General features: G+C 45.9%; 1 protein-coding gene across 1 annotated transcript in view; it reads left to right on the forward strand.

Annotated features, from left to right (window-relative positions):
• Nucleotides 1–505: 505 nt before the first annotated feature.
• Nucleotides 506–17070, forward strand: part of LOC104490331 (voltage-dependent N-type calcium channel subunit alpha-1B-like) — a gene marked incomplete at both ends in the record, with an annotated part of 24306 nt that continues 7741 nt past the window's right edge. The window contains 2 exons of the mRNA XM_010132600.1: nt 506–573; nt 5482–5588. Coding sequence (XP_010130902.1) covers nt 506–573; nt 5482–5588 — 175 coding nt within the window. The remainder of the gene's footprint in view (nt 574–5481; nt 5589–17070) is intronic.

Genomic DNA, 17070 nt, shown 5'->3' on the forward strand with positions numbered 1-17070 from the left:
GTGATAGTTTCCTCCCACCAGTATGTAATGCAGCAGTTAAGCCCTAAGCTTACCTTTTCCACGGTACCCAGCCTTTACACAGCTGTATGTATATATTATGCCAATGTTGGCTTTAAAATGACCAGTTTCCAGGAGCTCCTGTTGTTTCAGTTGTCCTTTAAAACGAGGGGAAAATGAAGGTGAATCCTCTGTGTGTGTATGGGCAGGAGTGTTGGTGTGGATTTTCTGGAATGAAAGCTGGCTGCTGTGTCTCTAGGACCACTGTGTGGTCCCATACTGGTTGAACCTATAGCGTTATAAAGCCCGTGGGTGTACCCTCACCAGGGATACGTGCTGAGGAAGTGGGAGTCCAGCACCTGCTGTGCTGCAGAAGTGGGTCAAGAGCTCAATCCATAATATACCACTGGCTGTAAGTGGGGAAAGCAGGGTGGTGGCAGCAGAAGGGGGGAGCAGGTCACCGTATCTGCCGTGTGAAGATTTTTTTTCCTTAGCTGCTCCCCCAAAGATACGCTCCTGAACGTCTTCTTGGCTATTGCTGTTGACAACCTGGCAAATGCCCAAGAGCTGACCAAGGTATGTACGGGATTTCTGTTTCTTCAAACGCAGCCCACAGCTGCTGGATCTAAAGCAGATGTTACCGACCCTTCCAGACACTGCTGGAGCCTTCTCCTGTGGGATCTCTGTTTACCAGTTTGCGTTGCAGAGTGGGACCTGAGGTTTAGTCTTCAGCTTTGATTCATCACAGGCTTGTTTCAGTGAACTATTTCTCATTCTTTAGTTTCGGTTTGTCATGGAGCGGGCAGTGGGCATCACTCACCTTGCCGCTGCTGGGAGGTGCACAGGCTTTCGTAGCAGTTTTCGAGAGTAGAGACAAAGCAATTAATGGGTTTTCGCTGACCTGAGGCTTAGACCCGGGGAAAGGCAGGTGTTGTACTGGTGCTTTTGCTGCCTCACACCAATGTTTCGTACCTTGCTGAGTTTCGGGATGCATCAAAGAATTGATGTTCTTCAATCAAATCCCTGGAAAATAACTGGCAGAGACTATTGTGAAGATGTTAGCTCCTTTCTGCCTCTCGCCAGGTGCAAGAGAAACCTGAGGCATCAGCCCAAGCGCAGGCTGAAAGCCAGGTTCTGGCAGGCGGTGGAAATGACACTGATGTGACTTTACTGTACGCACAGATTTATAGTGGAGCGCTCCCTGTGGAGACAAACTTACAGCCTCAGAGTTGTGCGGGAAGGATTGCAAGTGCTGCAGCTTCTCTTTGTATTATTATGTTCTTGTGATTTCTCGTGGTAGCAGGCTCAGTGGCAGATCTGAGGCAGCATTAGGTTTCGTTTGCTCGTTCTCCCGTTGTGGATACAAACTGCACATCCCACTGCTGCAAGTCACAGTGACCTGCTGGTGGCAAGAGAAGCACCGTGTCCACCTTGGCAGCTGTGTTTCACAAGCTTGAGCTTACATACGCCTTGCAGGGTAAGAGGGTCTCTAACCATGTGCTTATGCAGCAGCGGGCAGGATGTTTTCCCTTTCAGGAGATACACGGTGCAGCTCCACAGTTCAGGGATACAGAGATTTCTGAGAGTCTGCTACCAGACTCCAGCTGCTGAAGACCAAACCATTCCCAGTTAAAGATCACACCTCTGTTGCGGCAGAGCTTGTCATTACCAGTTCTCTTTTTCTGCTGTGGAGCTGCGTGGCTGGTTTCAGCTTCCAGCTTTGACCAGAGCGTTGCTTCGTGAGAGCTGATACTCAGCACAGACCGTACAAGAAGGCTGCTGGCTCTCAGGTGTGTAATAAATGTTCCTATGGCTTTGAGACCATGTTCTGCATCTCTCCTCTCTTGTAATGCAGCTCAGGGCTGAGTGAAATGGCTCTCAGTGTTGTTTTCTGGAAAGTTTTTCCCTTAGAGCAGCTCAGCTGTTCCTGCTCTTTTAAAGCCCACAGAAATCCCCAGCCCAAAGGCATGATCGAGCCTGTTGGGGAGATTTATGGGCATGCCTTGTATGTGCCGAGAGAGAAGATCAGGCCCAGCACAATTCCTGGATAATGAAGCTCATCCTACTTCTTTCTTAATCCTTTTAGGGCTTTCTTGTGAATATTTCAGCAGCTGCCTGGGATGGTTAGAATCCTTTGTTGATGTTTATAAAGTATAATTAAATATTGATGGATTCAGCAGGGTTGCCAAATCATAAAGCTTCTTAAGAAACTTTTTTTTTTACTTTAATTTTATTTATGATCCAAAAAAATCACTAGGTCTTTCAAAAAAAAAAAAAAAAAGGAAAAGATAGAAGTAATTCAATTATATAGCATACCTGGAGAATGAGGGATTTACTGCTAAGTAAATATGATCATGGAAACCCAAAAATGGCCCTGAGATATAATTAAGTTCCTCAGGAGTCAGTTGCTCTCAGGAGACTTCCCTGACGTTTATGCCATAGAACCAATCGAGATCAGCGCTGTGTACAATGTGGGAAAGCCACGAGCAGTTGGTAACTGCGTCTGGTTTAGACAGGCAGAAAGCTTCCACCAGCCACCCAGGCTGGACCATTTCAACCAGCATTTCCACCTCTGGAGGCTGCTTCGGGTTTCTTTCATCACAGCATCTGAGCATTTCTCAACGGCCTTGGCTGGGCCTCTTGACCTGTAACAGGAGTTCGCAGAATTGTAGCTATATTTAAGCTTGATCATCCAATCTCTGTTATAAAACCCACCAGTATTTTGGAATGACTCATTTTGGGAATTAAAAGAATCACCTTTTTCTGCTTTGAATAAACAAAGTCTGTTCTCCAGTTCCTGCCTCTTCTCCTCTCCCTGTGCTGGCTCTCCCTTACCACTGACGTAAACTCCACCAAATTAATGTCTAGTGATCTCTCACAAGTGTCCTGGATCTCTTTGTGTTGCTTACCCTCTAGTTTTTTCCTTATATTGAGAGATTTTCTTCCTGTTTGCTAATTCAGAGTGGAATCAAAGTGCTGTCCTGATTTGCCCCCTTTTAAAATCTTGTCTCTGCTGAGTGTCCCCCGTCATCTCCGGTGACAAAACAGCAGTTTGTTCTTCATACCCGTTAAACTGGCACTTAAAGCTGCCTCAAGTGCCCCTTGATTTTCGTAAACATCCCAAAGTACAGGGTGTGTTCTCTGATCTCTGCGAGCTGCCAGCAACCCCTCAGAAAGCGGTGTACCAGCGTACAGTGTGGGACGGGAGAGATGTGTGAATTTTACGTAGAAATGTATTAAAAAGCTGAGAAATCTCCGTAAAGAACGGACTGAACTGAGCAGCACATCCAAGAGTCTAACAGCACAAAGACCCCTCCTCCTCCTTCCCAGTGGAGAAGGCTGTAACTGGGTGAACTTCATGAAGAGCCGTCAGGGTTAACTACACCATCATTATGGGTAACATCAAAGAGAGATGTCCTCGTAGACAAGGCCTTCTATGCACTTACCCCAGTATAGCGATGGTGGGAGTTGGGATGGATGGATGGTGCCATGGCAGCTCAGGGCTGGCTTCTGCCACGCACCGTCACACCCCTGTGTGCTTCAAGCAGAACAAGATGATTCTGGGCCCCAGCGAGATGTGGCAGTGTGTTGTATCAGGCAAAAGTCATTAATTCTTGTAGTGATCTGCACTCTCGGGGTGGAAGGAGCTACACAAATGCTGTTAAGCAGTCGTTTGTTAAAGAGCCTGCTGGTTCTGAGGAAGGGACGGCTGCGATTGTAGTGACAATGGATATTTTCTGCACTTACTCTGAGATATTGAACCCGGCAGAATTACTGATGCACCAGGGAGAATGGAGTCAAAGCTGCAAATTTTCAAGAGATGGTAAAAACTGCACCTGGTGCTTTAGGTGCACAAAGAGAAAACTCAAGAGCCTTTGAAGGGCTGTGTTTTTAACACTACTAGGGAGTCCTAAAGAGAAGGGACAACGTGAAGATACCTGTGGAATGAAAAAAAACCTCAAAAGCTTTCTTATTTGTGGGGCTTATCCCTCAAAAGTTTCATATTCTGAAGTTACTCTTGATTTACAATGAGCTTCCAAACCATTGATACATCTACTGGAAATTGGCAGTTGAGAAATACTGACTTTGCATAATCATTCAGCGGGGTTTTATTTTATGGCCTGGCTCGGGTTCTTCATTCACTACAGTAAGAATTTGTTACAGGTTTGTTAATATTTGGAAAGGAAAACAAATATTTGAAACTTTAATGGTAGCCATTTTTTTAAATTAATTTTTTCATCATTTCTTTTTCTAAAGGAGAAAAGGAAAACAGTTTCAAAATTAATTCAGTTTAAGCAAATAATTCCAAAGTCAGTGATGACTGTTTATGCATAGGGTATTCAGGATGGATAAATCTATATGACTTCCAATTTCAAAGCTAGATGAACTGCCTGATCTGATTATTTTAAGCTGAAGTGTTGCACAGCGTTACTGTTGAAGAGCAGAGGTAAACCTGGGGTATTTCATGAGGTCTGACAGAAGGGCCTGAGACTGCTCTCATCTTGACGTGTGGTTACTCCCCGAATAGGTGTGGAGCTGGCATTGCCATCACAGGGCCCGTGTTTATCCTGCCGTGATTTTATAACCTAAACCGACTGGCGAGAACGTTCAAAGGAATTTTAACCCAGCTGACCATTACAGACGAACCAGGCTATTCCTCTGCTTTTTGCCCTCGTCTTGTGGCTTAAGATCCTCTAGTCTGAATTCCAGCAGTATTTCTCCTGTCATTACCCCTGGTAGGAGGAAACAAACCACAGTTAAACCCCATGGGAACATGCAATACCAACAGAGGTTAAAATCTGCAGTATCTGGGGGGTGTACAGGGAGCATCAACGTAACCACCTTCCTCATCTATGCTTGAGTCTAGACTACACTCTCCTATGCTGCTCCTTTCTGTGTTCACCCTGTATGTCCATGGTAACTGCGCTGAAATAAGTGGAAATATTAGGGGTTAAACTGGTGTGAGCAGGACCAGTCAAACCCAGCGCTGTTTATTGGATTTACTGTGCTAGAAAGGTCACAGTGGCAAGAAGCGATGAAGGGTTTTGGAGGCTGTCTGGTGCATTTCAGTAGGATGTAGCCTTTGCAGTGTTCCCACGCATGCGGGGCTGAGGTAAATGGGACTCACGTCACCCCAGAAATGGTGGGGTGGCCAAGCCTGTCCCTGCCCTGCCAGAGTCTGACCTGAATTCTTAGCAATAAGAGGAGAACCCAAGAAAGGCAAGAAAGCTTGGTGAGGACGGTGTAATCTCGGTAAAAATGCATATCTCAGACTTGGCATTTCTCATCTTGACCAGCTGTTGTTGGCAGCAAGGCCCTACCCAGGGGTCTTTGCAAGAAATTGTGAAATTCTGCCTTATCTTAACGAGTCTTCATGTTCTCACAGCGCAGTGGTGACAGTGCCATACAACCCGTGCCTCGGGGAGCTCTGGTCATTGTCCTTACATGATGCACGCTCTGATTTCTCTTGATTTTCTGCACCAGGACGAGGAGGAGATGGAGGAAGCCACCAATCAAAAGCTCGCCCTGCAGAAGGCCAAGGAAGTGGCCGAAGTGAGCCCCATGTCTGCAGCTAACATTTCCATAGCCGCGTAAGCATCGCTTTGTTATTTGGGATCTTCGTGGCTTGGTTTCTGGTTTTCGGAGTTGGTGTATGTCTGTTCAAGTGGAACATCCCATAGTACTCTGAGAGCCTTTTTATAGCGTCTCTGTTACTGACAGGGCTTTCGGTTGACTGAATACTTCAGCACTGATCGCTTAACTGTGGATTTAATTAAGTATTTCTTTTAGTTTGTGTTTCTTCGTAATGCCTCATTTTTTGCCTTGCAATAAGTAACTGTGTTTTAGACAGATTTTTTAGCTGTCCTAGGATAGATTTCACCAGGTGAAGTGTTATCATTGCACTTTGGATTTTGAATTTCCAGAGGGGTGTGTGCACATGACGACTTCACTATTCTTTAATGATCTCTGCTTCGACACTGCAAGTGTAAGGGCATCGTTCTAATGTCAGACTGAAAAGTGGGCTTGAAAGCTCTTTGCTGTTTGAAAGAGTGCTGGGTTGAATAAAACAATGTGTGGGGACAGTCACCAGTTTGTAGATGGAAACATCAATCTGCGTTTTCAGGTGCAGGATGTTCTGCAGGGCTGTGGACACAAGCACAGCCTCGGCGACACCAGGATCCTTAGAAAACGGTGCCTTGGGGCCCACCTTTCCATATTTACTGATCTAAACTGAAGTGGAAAAATGAGCCGTAGGTGGAAATACTTGCCCAGATGTTGCTGGGGTCAGTGCAGAGTTCTGTCTGCATGGGATTATGGGCCTGGGTTTGAGACGTGCCTACCTCGCGTGGATTTACTGAGAAGTACGTTCTTCTTAGAGGTTCATTTAACTCCTCTGGAATTTTAACTTCAGACCTACCAGCACCAAAACAACTTGGTCGTGCGTTTTACTGAGAGCTGCTGATGTTTTCCAGACCCCATTTGCAGGGGAGGCCTCCCAAGGCTGGAGAAGCTCAGGCATAGAAAAAGAAATTTCCTGTTCCATTTTATTGCAGAGTATCTGAAATGCAGCAGGATCCCTGCTTGTTCCTCCAGTATAAATCCCTCGAGACGCCTGTTACCGGGAGTTTAATCCCCTTCATCAAAGACAATAGGCCAAATGGAGCCAGTTCATTATATATCAAGGAAAAGAATATTATTAATTTGACTATATTATTCTTCTTACCATTTTATTTTGCCATTACTGACTTAATCAGCTCCAATTTATGCTGCGCCTGTTTGTTGGTTTTAAATATAATTCTTTTCTTACAATGATTTCCTGTCCAGTTTTGAAAAGATTTAAAATTGGGGATATTTTCTCTTGTTCTTTGATGAATTTCCTGGTACTGTTATTTTAAAATGTAAGATAATGGCGCTTATTTTCTTCTTTTTTTCATCAAAAGCATAGTCCATGAGAAGATTTCTTAGAAATCAGAAAAAAAAAAAACAACCCACTTTAATGGAGCTAAGGTTTCACACCACATTGTTAGATGCTTAAAATAACCTTTTTCCATTACTTTCCACCAGGCTTCCACCTGGTTTTCAGTATCAGGGCCAGTTTTGTGACCACAGCTGAAAGGGAGCCCAAAATAGTGGATTTCTGCTAATTTTGCCTCAAACTGTATCTACCCGGTTCCCCTTTGTGCAGGCAGGTAATTCGGCTTTGAAAGGAGCACGCCTGAAAGTGCAGGTGATGCTTCCCCGCCTACTACCCACGGTGCTGTTGGGCACGTTGCGTGGGAGCCATCATCTAACAACCGCCCGGGACATCCCGTTAGCCCCACTGCTGTGCCAGCCAGGAGCTTACGAGGCCGCTCTCAAGATCTGCAGGGCTTCACTTTGGAAAAAGAAAGCGTTAAGGTCAACAGGTTGATGACCAGACAGATAATGACAGAAAGGAGAAGACAAGGGAGACATTAGGTGGTTTGTGAGGCAGGAATAGTGTGTGGATGGCTTGCTGGCTCGTGATCCCAAAGATGTTTAATGACTGATGCCAAAGCAAATTAATATGGAAATACACCCACAGGGACTCCAAAGGGGCTCGGCAGCTCTCGGGTTTGCAGCACCTCTCCCTCGGAGCTCTGGGGTGATGGCAGCGACCCATGGCCGACAGCCAGATGTACCCGTTACTCCATTTCTCATGCTCTTAAGCTACATGGTGGTCCTGAAGATGAAGCAGATGCCACGTTTATGGCCAGGCCTGTCAGATCAAGCCTCTGATGCGAGTCAGAGCTGGATGCGCCAAGAATAGAAAAGCGCTGGGCATGCTTGGAGAGGGGATTTTTGGCTTACGGAAATATCACTGCAAATAGCAAACACCTGTAGAACCTGAGTCCCCCTAAGTGTGTGGTGAGCAGGGGCCGGAAAAAACGGGGACTGAGCTACCAAAGGCCTGTTGCACGGGTGGGTCGACCCTCTCAGACTCTATTTTTATTTTCTCGTAAGGAATATTTTAGTTTTATAATTTGATTTTGCTTTCATAACATATGCAAATGTATTTCTATAACAACAGGCATCTGCAGCATGGATCAGTGTTCTGAAAACACCAATATCCTCCCTACCTGTGTCAACCAAAGCAGGTTTCTCAGCTGTTAGCAGAGGGCACCATGACTTGCATTTCCTTAGTCGCGAGGTTCGTGTTCCCAGCATGCTTGTCCACCTCCCACAGAGGTGACAAAGCCATCCTGGGGCTGAGTCTGGTGCCAGTCTGGAACACACATACCAGTGTGTTCTGCCGTTTCACCGGCGAGGTGCTGTGCTTGCTGTTCTGCTCCTCTCCCTTACCAGCCCTACATCAAGGACTGAGAGTGGGTGTCCTCCCCTAAGCCTCCTTCCCGGCCATTCCTTACGTTAGTTGGATCTGCTCCTCCACCTCTGGGATTCTCCGGTGCAAACACTGCGCGCTCTCACGGTTCAGTGCTCCTGTGCCTGCAGCTCACCTGCACCCGTTCTTCTGCTCTCCTCTGCCACTCAAGCCTCTTCACAACTGAGCCCCAGAAGCGCTCAATTTATTGCGTCAGTGACAAAATGTCATTTCCTAGGCGTGAGAATCTGATTGCTCATTTAGCGTGTCAGCCTGCCTGGAGGGTCCGGAGAGGCACCTCCACCTGCACACACGCAGTAGGCTGCTGCGTGAGCCGGGGATTGTTTTGTGGTTGATAGATGGTGAGGCGCTACGGTATCATGAGGATCTGTTTTAATAATCTACTTATTATTACAGCGGCACCAAGGTACCATCTGTCTGGCAACTGCCTCAAAGTGCTTTATTACAATATTCTACCTGCGCTTGGTTTGTAGCTCCCTCTGCATCGATCTCCCGGGATTTCTACGGTTTGTCTTCTGCCCCACCAAAGGGACTTAACTGCAGCAGACTTGTCTGACTGCAGTTTGTGTTTTCACCTGGTGAATTCTATCCTGAATGGGTCTTTTTTTTTGGTGTTTTTTCAGGACTAAAAGTTAGGATGGGCCGTGATGTCTATGTTTTGTCTTCTGCCCCACCAAAGGGACTTAACTGCAGCAGAGTTGTCTGACTGCAGTTTGTGTTTTCACCTGGTGAATTCTATCCTGAATGGGTCTTTTTTTTTGGTGTTTTTTCAGGACTAAAAGTTAGGATGGGCCGTTGGTTTTGTTGTTGTTGCAATGTTTGGTTTAAAACAGAATATGTTTAACATGTGTTACTGCATTTTAATTTGAACCCATTGTTTCATTCTTATTTTTGTGATTTTTTGTTTGTTTTCTGTTTAGCGTTTTCCTTGCTTTGTTGTTTCTGGAGGTGAGTTTCTGGGTTTATTCAGTATGCCCAGCATCGTCTCTAGACCCCCTGTTTCGTACAACGTTTAAACCACTCAGTGTCTTGCACTGAGAGACGGGGCAGGCCGACAGGTTGTTAGAACAAACCATTGGTGCAGCTTCCTTGGCGGCCAGAACGGAGGAGGAGGGGAAAGGGGGCGATTCCGCAGACAGCGGGTGTGCAGAGCACTGCGTGATGCTGCTGTGAAGGTGCCAACCGAAGGGAGAGTCGTCGGGCTTATTGCCCGGGTCACACGAAGACTCCAATGCAAACACAGTTTGATTTTCTGTATTTTCCTGACCCGAAGCCTGAACTCCCTGCTTTTGGGTTCCTCCTCCACCTTTTCTATTCCAGCCAGAGATGCACCAATGGCACGTACAAAAGGGGCTGTGATAGGCACACCCAGCCCGGCACGGGCCAGCAGACCAGCCGGAGAGGACACGAGCTGTGGCTCCCTGGCACCCAGGGCCCGTGTGTTTTCCAAAGGCCTCTCTTGGCCTCTTCTTGGGAAACGTCTTAAAATAGCAATTGCAACAGGGAGCAAATGCTAAATTGGTAGGAAGCTGCTAGGTGGTTATGCTGAAGTTATGCTGAGAGAAACTTCTTGCATTTTGTTACTTACGGGGTTTTTTTTCCGTGTGGTAACGGGTTACAGCTGCAGCCAGACCCAAGGGGATTATTTAAGCATAGGCACAGGGTGCGAGTTCTGGATGGGAGGAGAACTTCCGAGTTGCAGTAGATGAAGCTTCATTGACAGTGGCAGAGGTCATTTATGCAACATGGGCACCGGACCTGAACACGGTCTGTAGAATTGCCCACTGCTGTTTTTCGAAGTTACATGTGCTCCCATCCTCTAAAGACCTCTTCCTCTCTCTAGGCTCTGACTGGTTTCTGCTGCTCCCTCACATAGTTGTTCGGAGCAGTTCACAGGTGGATGCTGCCTATTAATGTGAGCAAGCTCGTTAGAAAAGTGCCAAGAGCTATCAGAGGAGATACATCATTTCACAGTGACTGCTCAGAGCTGTCTGTCCCTTTTGTACAGGTCTGGGGATGAGGGGCGGGGAGTTGCTCTGTTTCTGCAGGACATCTTCCATCTCAGGGGTTCCATATTCTCCTTTTGTCTTGGAAATACTGTGGTCTGTTTCCAAATCCCTGTTGGGCTCTCGCCACCCAACAGGACCCAGCAAGAAGTGTGCCTGAACACTCAGCCCATGAAACGTCCTGTGCTGGGTGATGTGTAGACTAGAAGAGGTGGTGTTCTTCTCTTGCTGGCTTGTGATTTCTTCCCTTTCTTTTTTCCCCGGAATTGTGTTTGATGTGTGAGGTACTGTGATTCTTCCCATTAGCTTACCTTTTTGCCCTTGCTGTTGGTGTAACGGTGAGTCAGCTACACCAAAAGACACTCTCTTGTGCTCTGTCCCTCGTGGATGGTAAGTAGCATCGAGGAAAGCTCAAGAACTTCTGTCAGTTTGATTTGGAAAGGAAGCTGTCTTAGCTTCGTGGTTCTACACCCTGCAGTTCCAGCACGAATTCAGTCAAATTTGCGGTTTCAAAGAAGCTGATTCCAGCAATGGGAGCAGAGGAGGGAACCTGGAGCACTGCAGGGCTTGCGTGACGTTGGCTGGACAGGTTACAAGGATACTTGGCAGGATCGGAGCATGGCCTCTGTCCTGCACTGCGCCAAACAAAGCCGGGATGAATGCAAAGGTTCCTTCAAGCCTTCTGCTGAGGGACATGGAGATCTGCTTCCAGCAGTTAAAGTAAATTCTCCACAAGTATTGCACACTATTGCTGCTGAGTTTCAGGTAAATGAGGGCAGCCTGGTACATTCTCCTCCATCATGAATTTTCCACCTGCTTTGCCCAAGAAATTTCTTAACTACACTTGAGGCACTCATGCAGTCGAGGGCTTGTTCTCTGCAGGTTTTAGTTGACATCCTGGGGGGTTCGGCATCCAGCCAAAGAGTAAACAGCGCCCCAGCTTGAGCAGCCCAGAAACAATAATTTTCTTGTGAAGCAAGCAGGGCATGCCAGCCCCACTGTGACTCCTGCTCCCATTTCTCTTGGCACAGTAGAAATGTAGAAATACAGAAGTTTAGGCAAAATACTTCACCTGACTGAGCAGATCATTTGCCCCAAGCAAAACTTTAATGATGCTTTTCATAATTTCACTTCTATTTGCTCCACATTTCTTGTCCTCTGGATTGTTGTGTTATATACTCTACCTGGGCCAACATTTCTGTTCGAAATATTCCATTAAGTAAATGTGTATTTAAAACTCCACTTCTATCCAAAGAATATTAGATTTTAACTGGACCTTCTGGTTTGCTAGTATTGGTGGAAGCAGGAGGAAAAATTGCTGCAACTGGAAAGACACTGAGGAGGTGAAGGAATTTTACTTTATCTTGGGAAGGGTTCTTTGGATGATGTGGATTTATAAGAATTATTGTTTATAACTACGAAAAAATCAGCACCTTAAGTCAACATCTATCAGGATATTTAGAATCCTGTTTTTCAGTAGATCCCCTGCCAAAGGAAGAGTAAATTCTTTCTGTGTAATTCGGCGATTTCTGTATTTAGAACCCTCCCACATAAAACGGTGTTTATACAAACCTGGATGGAGGAGAATCTACAAAATTACTTGTAAACTGAAGCAAGCTCCTTTCAACATCGCGTAACGCCCTGCCTAAGCTGCAGCGGACCTGTGGTTTTAGGCACGAGGAGCCATGTTCGGACAGTCTGAGCTCAGGCACGGCCCCATGCCTGTCAGAGGAGAGAGGTAGGTGCCTCTGAAGAGCAAATCCCAGGCAGGGACCGAGGACAGGCAGCCTGGCGCCAGCTACTTGGGCTCAGATGGATTTTGGTTCTCCAGACATGGCCCAGGGCCCTTCCTCCAGCCCATGCTCTTCTCCGTGCTAAGGCTTCTTCCTCGTGTCACAGAGCGAGAGCAGGAATCATCATCCTGCTCCCACTTGGAAATCATTATTTGCAGCACAGCTGTAAAAGCAATCGCCACCTGCTTCTGCAAAGACCTCTACCCTGAGGTCCTAACGGTGACTTCAGCGGAGGACTTTCATTGTGTGAGTACAGCACATGGAGGCACAAAGTCCTAATATCATCCCGTGGCTTCACCTTTTAATTTTTTCCCTTTTGGTTCCATTTTTGATTCTTTGGTCGTTTCCCTGTTAACCAGAAGATGGTCTGTCTGTGGCTTCCACTCTCTCTGAAGCTTGCCTGGTCTCCTACCAAGATGCACGCTGCAGTCTGCATTCGATGGGACACAGCCTGTATGAGTCTCCTCCCAATGTCTTTTATGGTTTCTCTTCTCTTCCTTTCTTTTTTTTTTTTGTTTTCTCACTTTTTGTTTTCTTTGTTTGTTTTGTTTTTGCATGTGCAGTTTTGTAAAGCAAACTCGAGGTACTGTATCTCGCAGCTCGTCAGTCTCCAGCGTAAATTCACCGTGAGTTGCTCTCTGTTACAATATTCAGTAAATGGATTTATGATATATATCTCTATATTTATAAACCTCCCTCTTTCCCCTTCTCCCGATGCCTTCACTCCCCCCTTGTTTTTCCAAAAATCATTCCCATCATTGTGGAAAGCCTCCAGACCAACATACGCTGGAAGGACTGGAAGGTGTGCGACATTGCCATATAGTGCTTGTGATTTGATCGTGAGCAACTCTGTAGTGTTTCGTACATTGACTGTGATTTTATTCCCACCCTCCTTCATTTTTCTCCCATTTCCTTAATTATTTTCCTCCGTTCCTTCCTTAACTATTTTCCCTCTTCTCCAGTCTGCCCTCCTGTGATGGTTCGTCTTGTTCTCACTTGTATTTTTGTTCCGTGTGTATTCTGTGCTGGGCTGATGGCTTCAATGTTCCACCAGTGTTTGCACTTATGGTTCAATAGGAGAAGGGGACCCACCATGAGTGCGCTCTTTAAATGCAGGCTGGAGAGGGACTTTAAAAGAAACTTCTGGAAACGGGGCCCAAGTGAGACCAAATTGGAAAACTCTGCGTAAACATCCTTGGGAAACTTATACCCGTGAGAGCGCTGGTTATGCCTGTGCTCTCTAACCTTCCTGAGCTGGAGCTTAAAGCTACAGCTACTGTAAAAACGAGGCACTCTTCAAGCTCCTATGTACCCGTGGTTGAGCGAACACGGTGGTGAACCTTCCATTCACTCCACGCACTTCCTAACAAACAAATCTCGCTGGCTTTGCTGTGAACCGCGGGTGCGCTTTGACACCGATGCAGGTTTGTAGAAAATACCATTGTTCTCTGCCGACTAATACAGCAAAACCTCATCGTCAGCTTCTCATCAACCCGTCTTGGTGTCTTTGCTTTGGGTTATACTTTTACGGTTTGACGTTTTCTTTCTTCTTTAATGCTTTTGGAGAGACAAGTAAGTGCAATTCAAACATGCGTGGATTTGTCCTTACATGCACCAGAGCAGCTACCAAAGGCATGGTGAAGCAAAGCAGCTTTTCCACCAGCTTCCTGACTCCTTCCTTTTTCCCTGGGTGTTTTGGGGATCCTCATCTGCTGGTGGATCTTAGACATGTTTGTACTAAAAATATGTTCATATGGTGTGTGTGTGAAGTTCTGTGACAGAGACTGGACTTTAGTGACTAGCAAAAGCAGGTGTGACGTGTCTGTGCTAAGGTCTGAGATCTCATGGGGTTGGGACAGTGAAAATTAGGGGAATAAACTAGATCAAGGCAGCTTTTGGCTCATTTCTTCCAATGTGTTTCCTGGCTGCCAGGAACCTTGTCAGGCAGAAAGGAGCAGAGGGAATTCTGCAGCCCTTTGGGTCTCTCCCATCCTGCCTTCCCACTGGCAGGAGGGAGGGGATGGTTAAAGGTGGTGACAGAGGAGAGATGCTGCCGAGCTGCCTTCTGCCCACCACTTAAAGTCACTCCAGTGGAATTTGCACCAAGCCAGCTGAAGGCAGGGTTTGCGCAAGGAGGAATAAAGCCTTAAAAGGATGAAGAATTTGGCCCCTTTTCCAAACTTCAGAGTCAGAGCTGCCTTTTAAAAGGATGAAACAGCTCTGCAGGTACTAAAATCCCCTTGGAAGGAGAGTTTGCCCACATTTGGAGGCGTTTGTCGTTGAGGTCTGTTGTTAACTCCCCACCAGCAATAGAGACGTATAACAGCGGCTCCTTTTGCTGATATGACTCACATCTGTTCGCTGAACAGAATAGTTTTTTACTGCATAAAGCTGAGGATTCTCTTTAACATTTCTATGCACTGTCTGGGCAGTAATTTGTAATTTCCTATGCAAACTATGGCTGGCTTTGACTGATGAGCTGAGCGTGCGTTTTCTTGTCTGTGGGTATCTAAAGAGCGTTTCCCCAGCAATCCCCCTTGTTTTGGTTAAAGAAACGACTGGACCCCATAACAGTATGTAATGTCTAAAAAACATCAGCCATCACAGAGCATCAGTAGAGCCCCCTTGAAGCCTTTAAGACATCCGAAGCTCTTATTTACTCAGTATAAATGTCACAGTTAGATATATGCTCTTTATTTTAAATTCAACCAGACCAGCTGAAACTCTTCCTCTCAGGGCCATGCTGGTGCCGCGGACTCCCACTCCCTGGGTTAATACTGGTATAGGTTCAGGATGCCTTTCTGTCGCCCTGTTTGGCCCCGCTGTGAGTGCTATTGCTGTCATTAAACCGAATGGATGGGTGGTCTCATTTTTGCTCACAGATGAAAGATGAGCACAAAAGGATGATCAAAAAGAGCTTTTAAAGGTGCAAGAAAAAATCCCTGCTCCTTTTTTCTTCCTTTGGTTGCTCAAACAGCCTTTTATATCAGTAAGAACTAGGATCTGCAAAACCACGGTCATCTGTTCAGAAAGAGCAGGACTTATTTAAAAATCCCTTGAGCTACAGAGGGTTGGGTTTTCCCCCACCATGTTCATTCTTTGATTATTTTAGAAATATCCTAAATTGGTAAGAGACTAAAGACAAAATACCAGAACTAATTTCTTTTTTAAAAAACATGAAATAAAAATCAAGGTGAGTCATTTTCTTGTGCTAATTCCAGCCTTCGGTGCTATAACGAATTTGTGATACAAGCAGTGCCGGCAGTATGAAATCCCTTTGTGATCCAACACAGCTATCTCTGTTTCTTTAAGAGCAGCAGCATTTTTCTAAAATACATCCTGGAATTGGCAACGGGTTTCTCTGTGCACAGGCAATGGCACCAGCTCAGTGAGTCATTAGGCTGCATTTTCCCAACAGTACAAATTTATGAGTTATGGGGTGTTGACTTTTCATCGGAATCTTTATCCTGCAATGGCTGATGAGATCCCAAACGGTGCATTTAGTAATGTGAGGTTTTCTTTCTATTGCGGTTGTTCAGTGTTTATGCCTAATAGGGTCCGGAGGTGTCACTCATTGCTAGGACATGACACTTGGCATGTTCTTAAGGCATTTGCTAGAGTGGCAACTAAAGCAAAAGCTGGTGTTTCACAAGCTGGGGGTTATTTTTTCAGAAGTGCTAAACACCTGCACCTGCCACAGATTTTTTAATTTTTGTTTTCCACAATAAAGCTTGATTTTCTTTGAGCAGCTCTTTCTTTCCCACCCCAACCATCACAGCACATCCCTGCTGCATTCACCCAGCTGTAGACAAGCTGACAGCACGCAAAGGGAAATGAAAAAGCTTCTACCGGCATGAACTTGTGACTTGCTATCCAAGAACCCAAACTGTTCTTGATCTCTATCACTTACTTTTGTATAATCGCTGTCTGGGCCATCTGCTTTATTTCCAAACTCGTGATGCAAAAAAGGAGCTGTGACTTCATTCCTTGGGGAGTTTTGTCTTGGGTTTTATCAGAAGCCTGGAGCTCCCAGTGGGGTTCTGGCCGTAACAGACTCTGGTCTGGGCCGTGGCAGCGTATTTCCAGAATGTGTCCTGAACACTTCGGGGGAAAAAAATACTTTAAAGTGCTTTAGGATTTTAGGAGAACTTAATGGTAGCACATGTTTAACCTTGGTGTGTTCTTTGTTGATTTAACAAGGATGTGGCCATAGCGAATGTGGATTTTCGCTTTCAGGTTTTGGTTTTACTTTTCATTCTCTCACCTCGTTATTTATGACTGAGGATGCAATTATTTGATCGCAATTCGTAACTGAAATACTAAACGAGTCTTGAGGACTGAAAAGGGATCTGTTGGCTAATGACAGCCGTGTTACTTGAGACAGAATGACCATTTTCTGGCATTCTCTTAAGATCAGAAAGTGCATAAAGCTAAGGCTCATATTTACGCCTCCAGGATTAGTGTGTGGTGTCCTTTCACCCAAAACAATTAGAAAATTCTTCTTGTTAGAGCTACATGCAGGAGTGGTGAGTTGAGCAAAATCATTCTGTTATGAAGAACCTGAAGCTGAAGAGAGGGAAACCTTTGCTACTTTAACACCCGGCAGCTTTGGTTTGGATGAACTTGGTGTCGCTTCAGAGGTGCACAAAAGCAAGCGGCGCCACTGCCTGCAAGCAGCAGGATTGAATGAGTTCTGCTGCCCTTAGGAATTCACAGCCTGGACACCTCATGGGAGTGGTAGCAAAGCTCCTGATCTTTCCTGAGTTTTGTTTTGATACTCACCTTGGAAGCTTTCTGGCTCTACATTGGCCAAAGGCTCCCAAGAGCCCTGCAGCAGTGCTCATCATCGGCCCTCTCTGGCATCTCAGTTATCTTCTTCCTGCTTAGACCAACTACCTGTCGTCACCGCATC

The sequence above is a fragment of the Buceros rhinoceros genome, unplaced genomic scaffold (assembly GCF_000710305.1).
Source record: "Buceros rhinoceros silvestris isolate BGI_N320 unplaced genomic scaffold, ASM71030v1 scaffold28053, whole genome shotgun sequence".
Taxonomy (NCBI): domain Eukaryota; kingdom Metazoa; phylum Chordata; class Aves; order Bucerotiformes; family Bucerotidae; genus Buceros; species Buceros rhinoceros.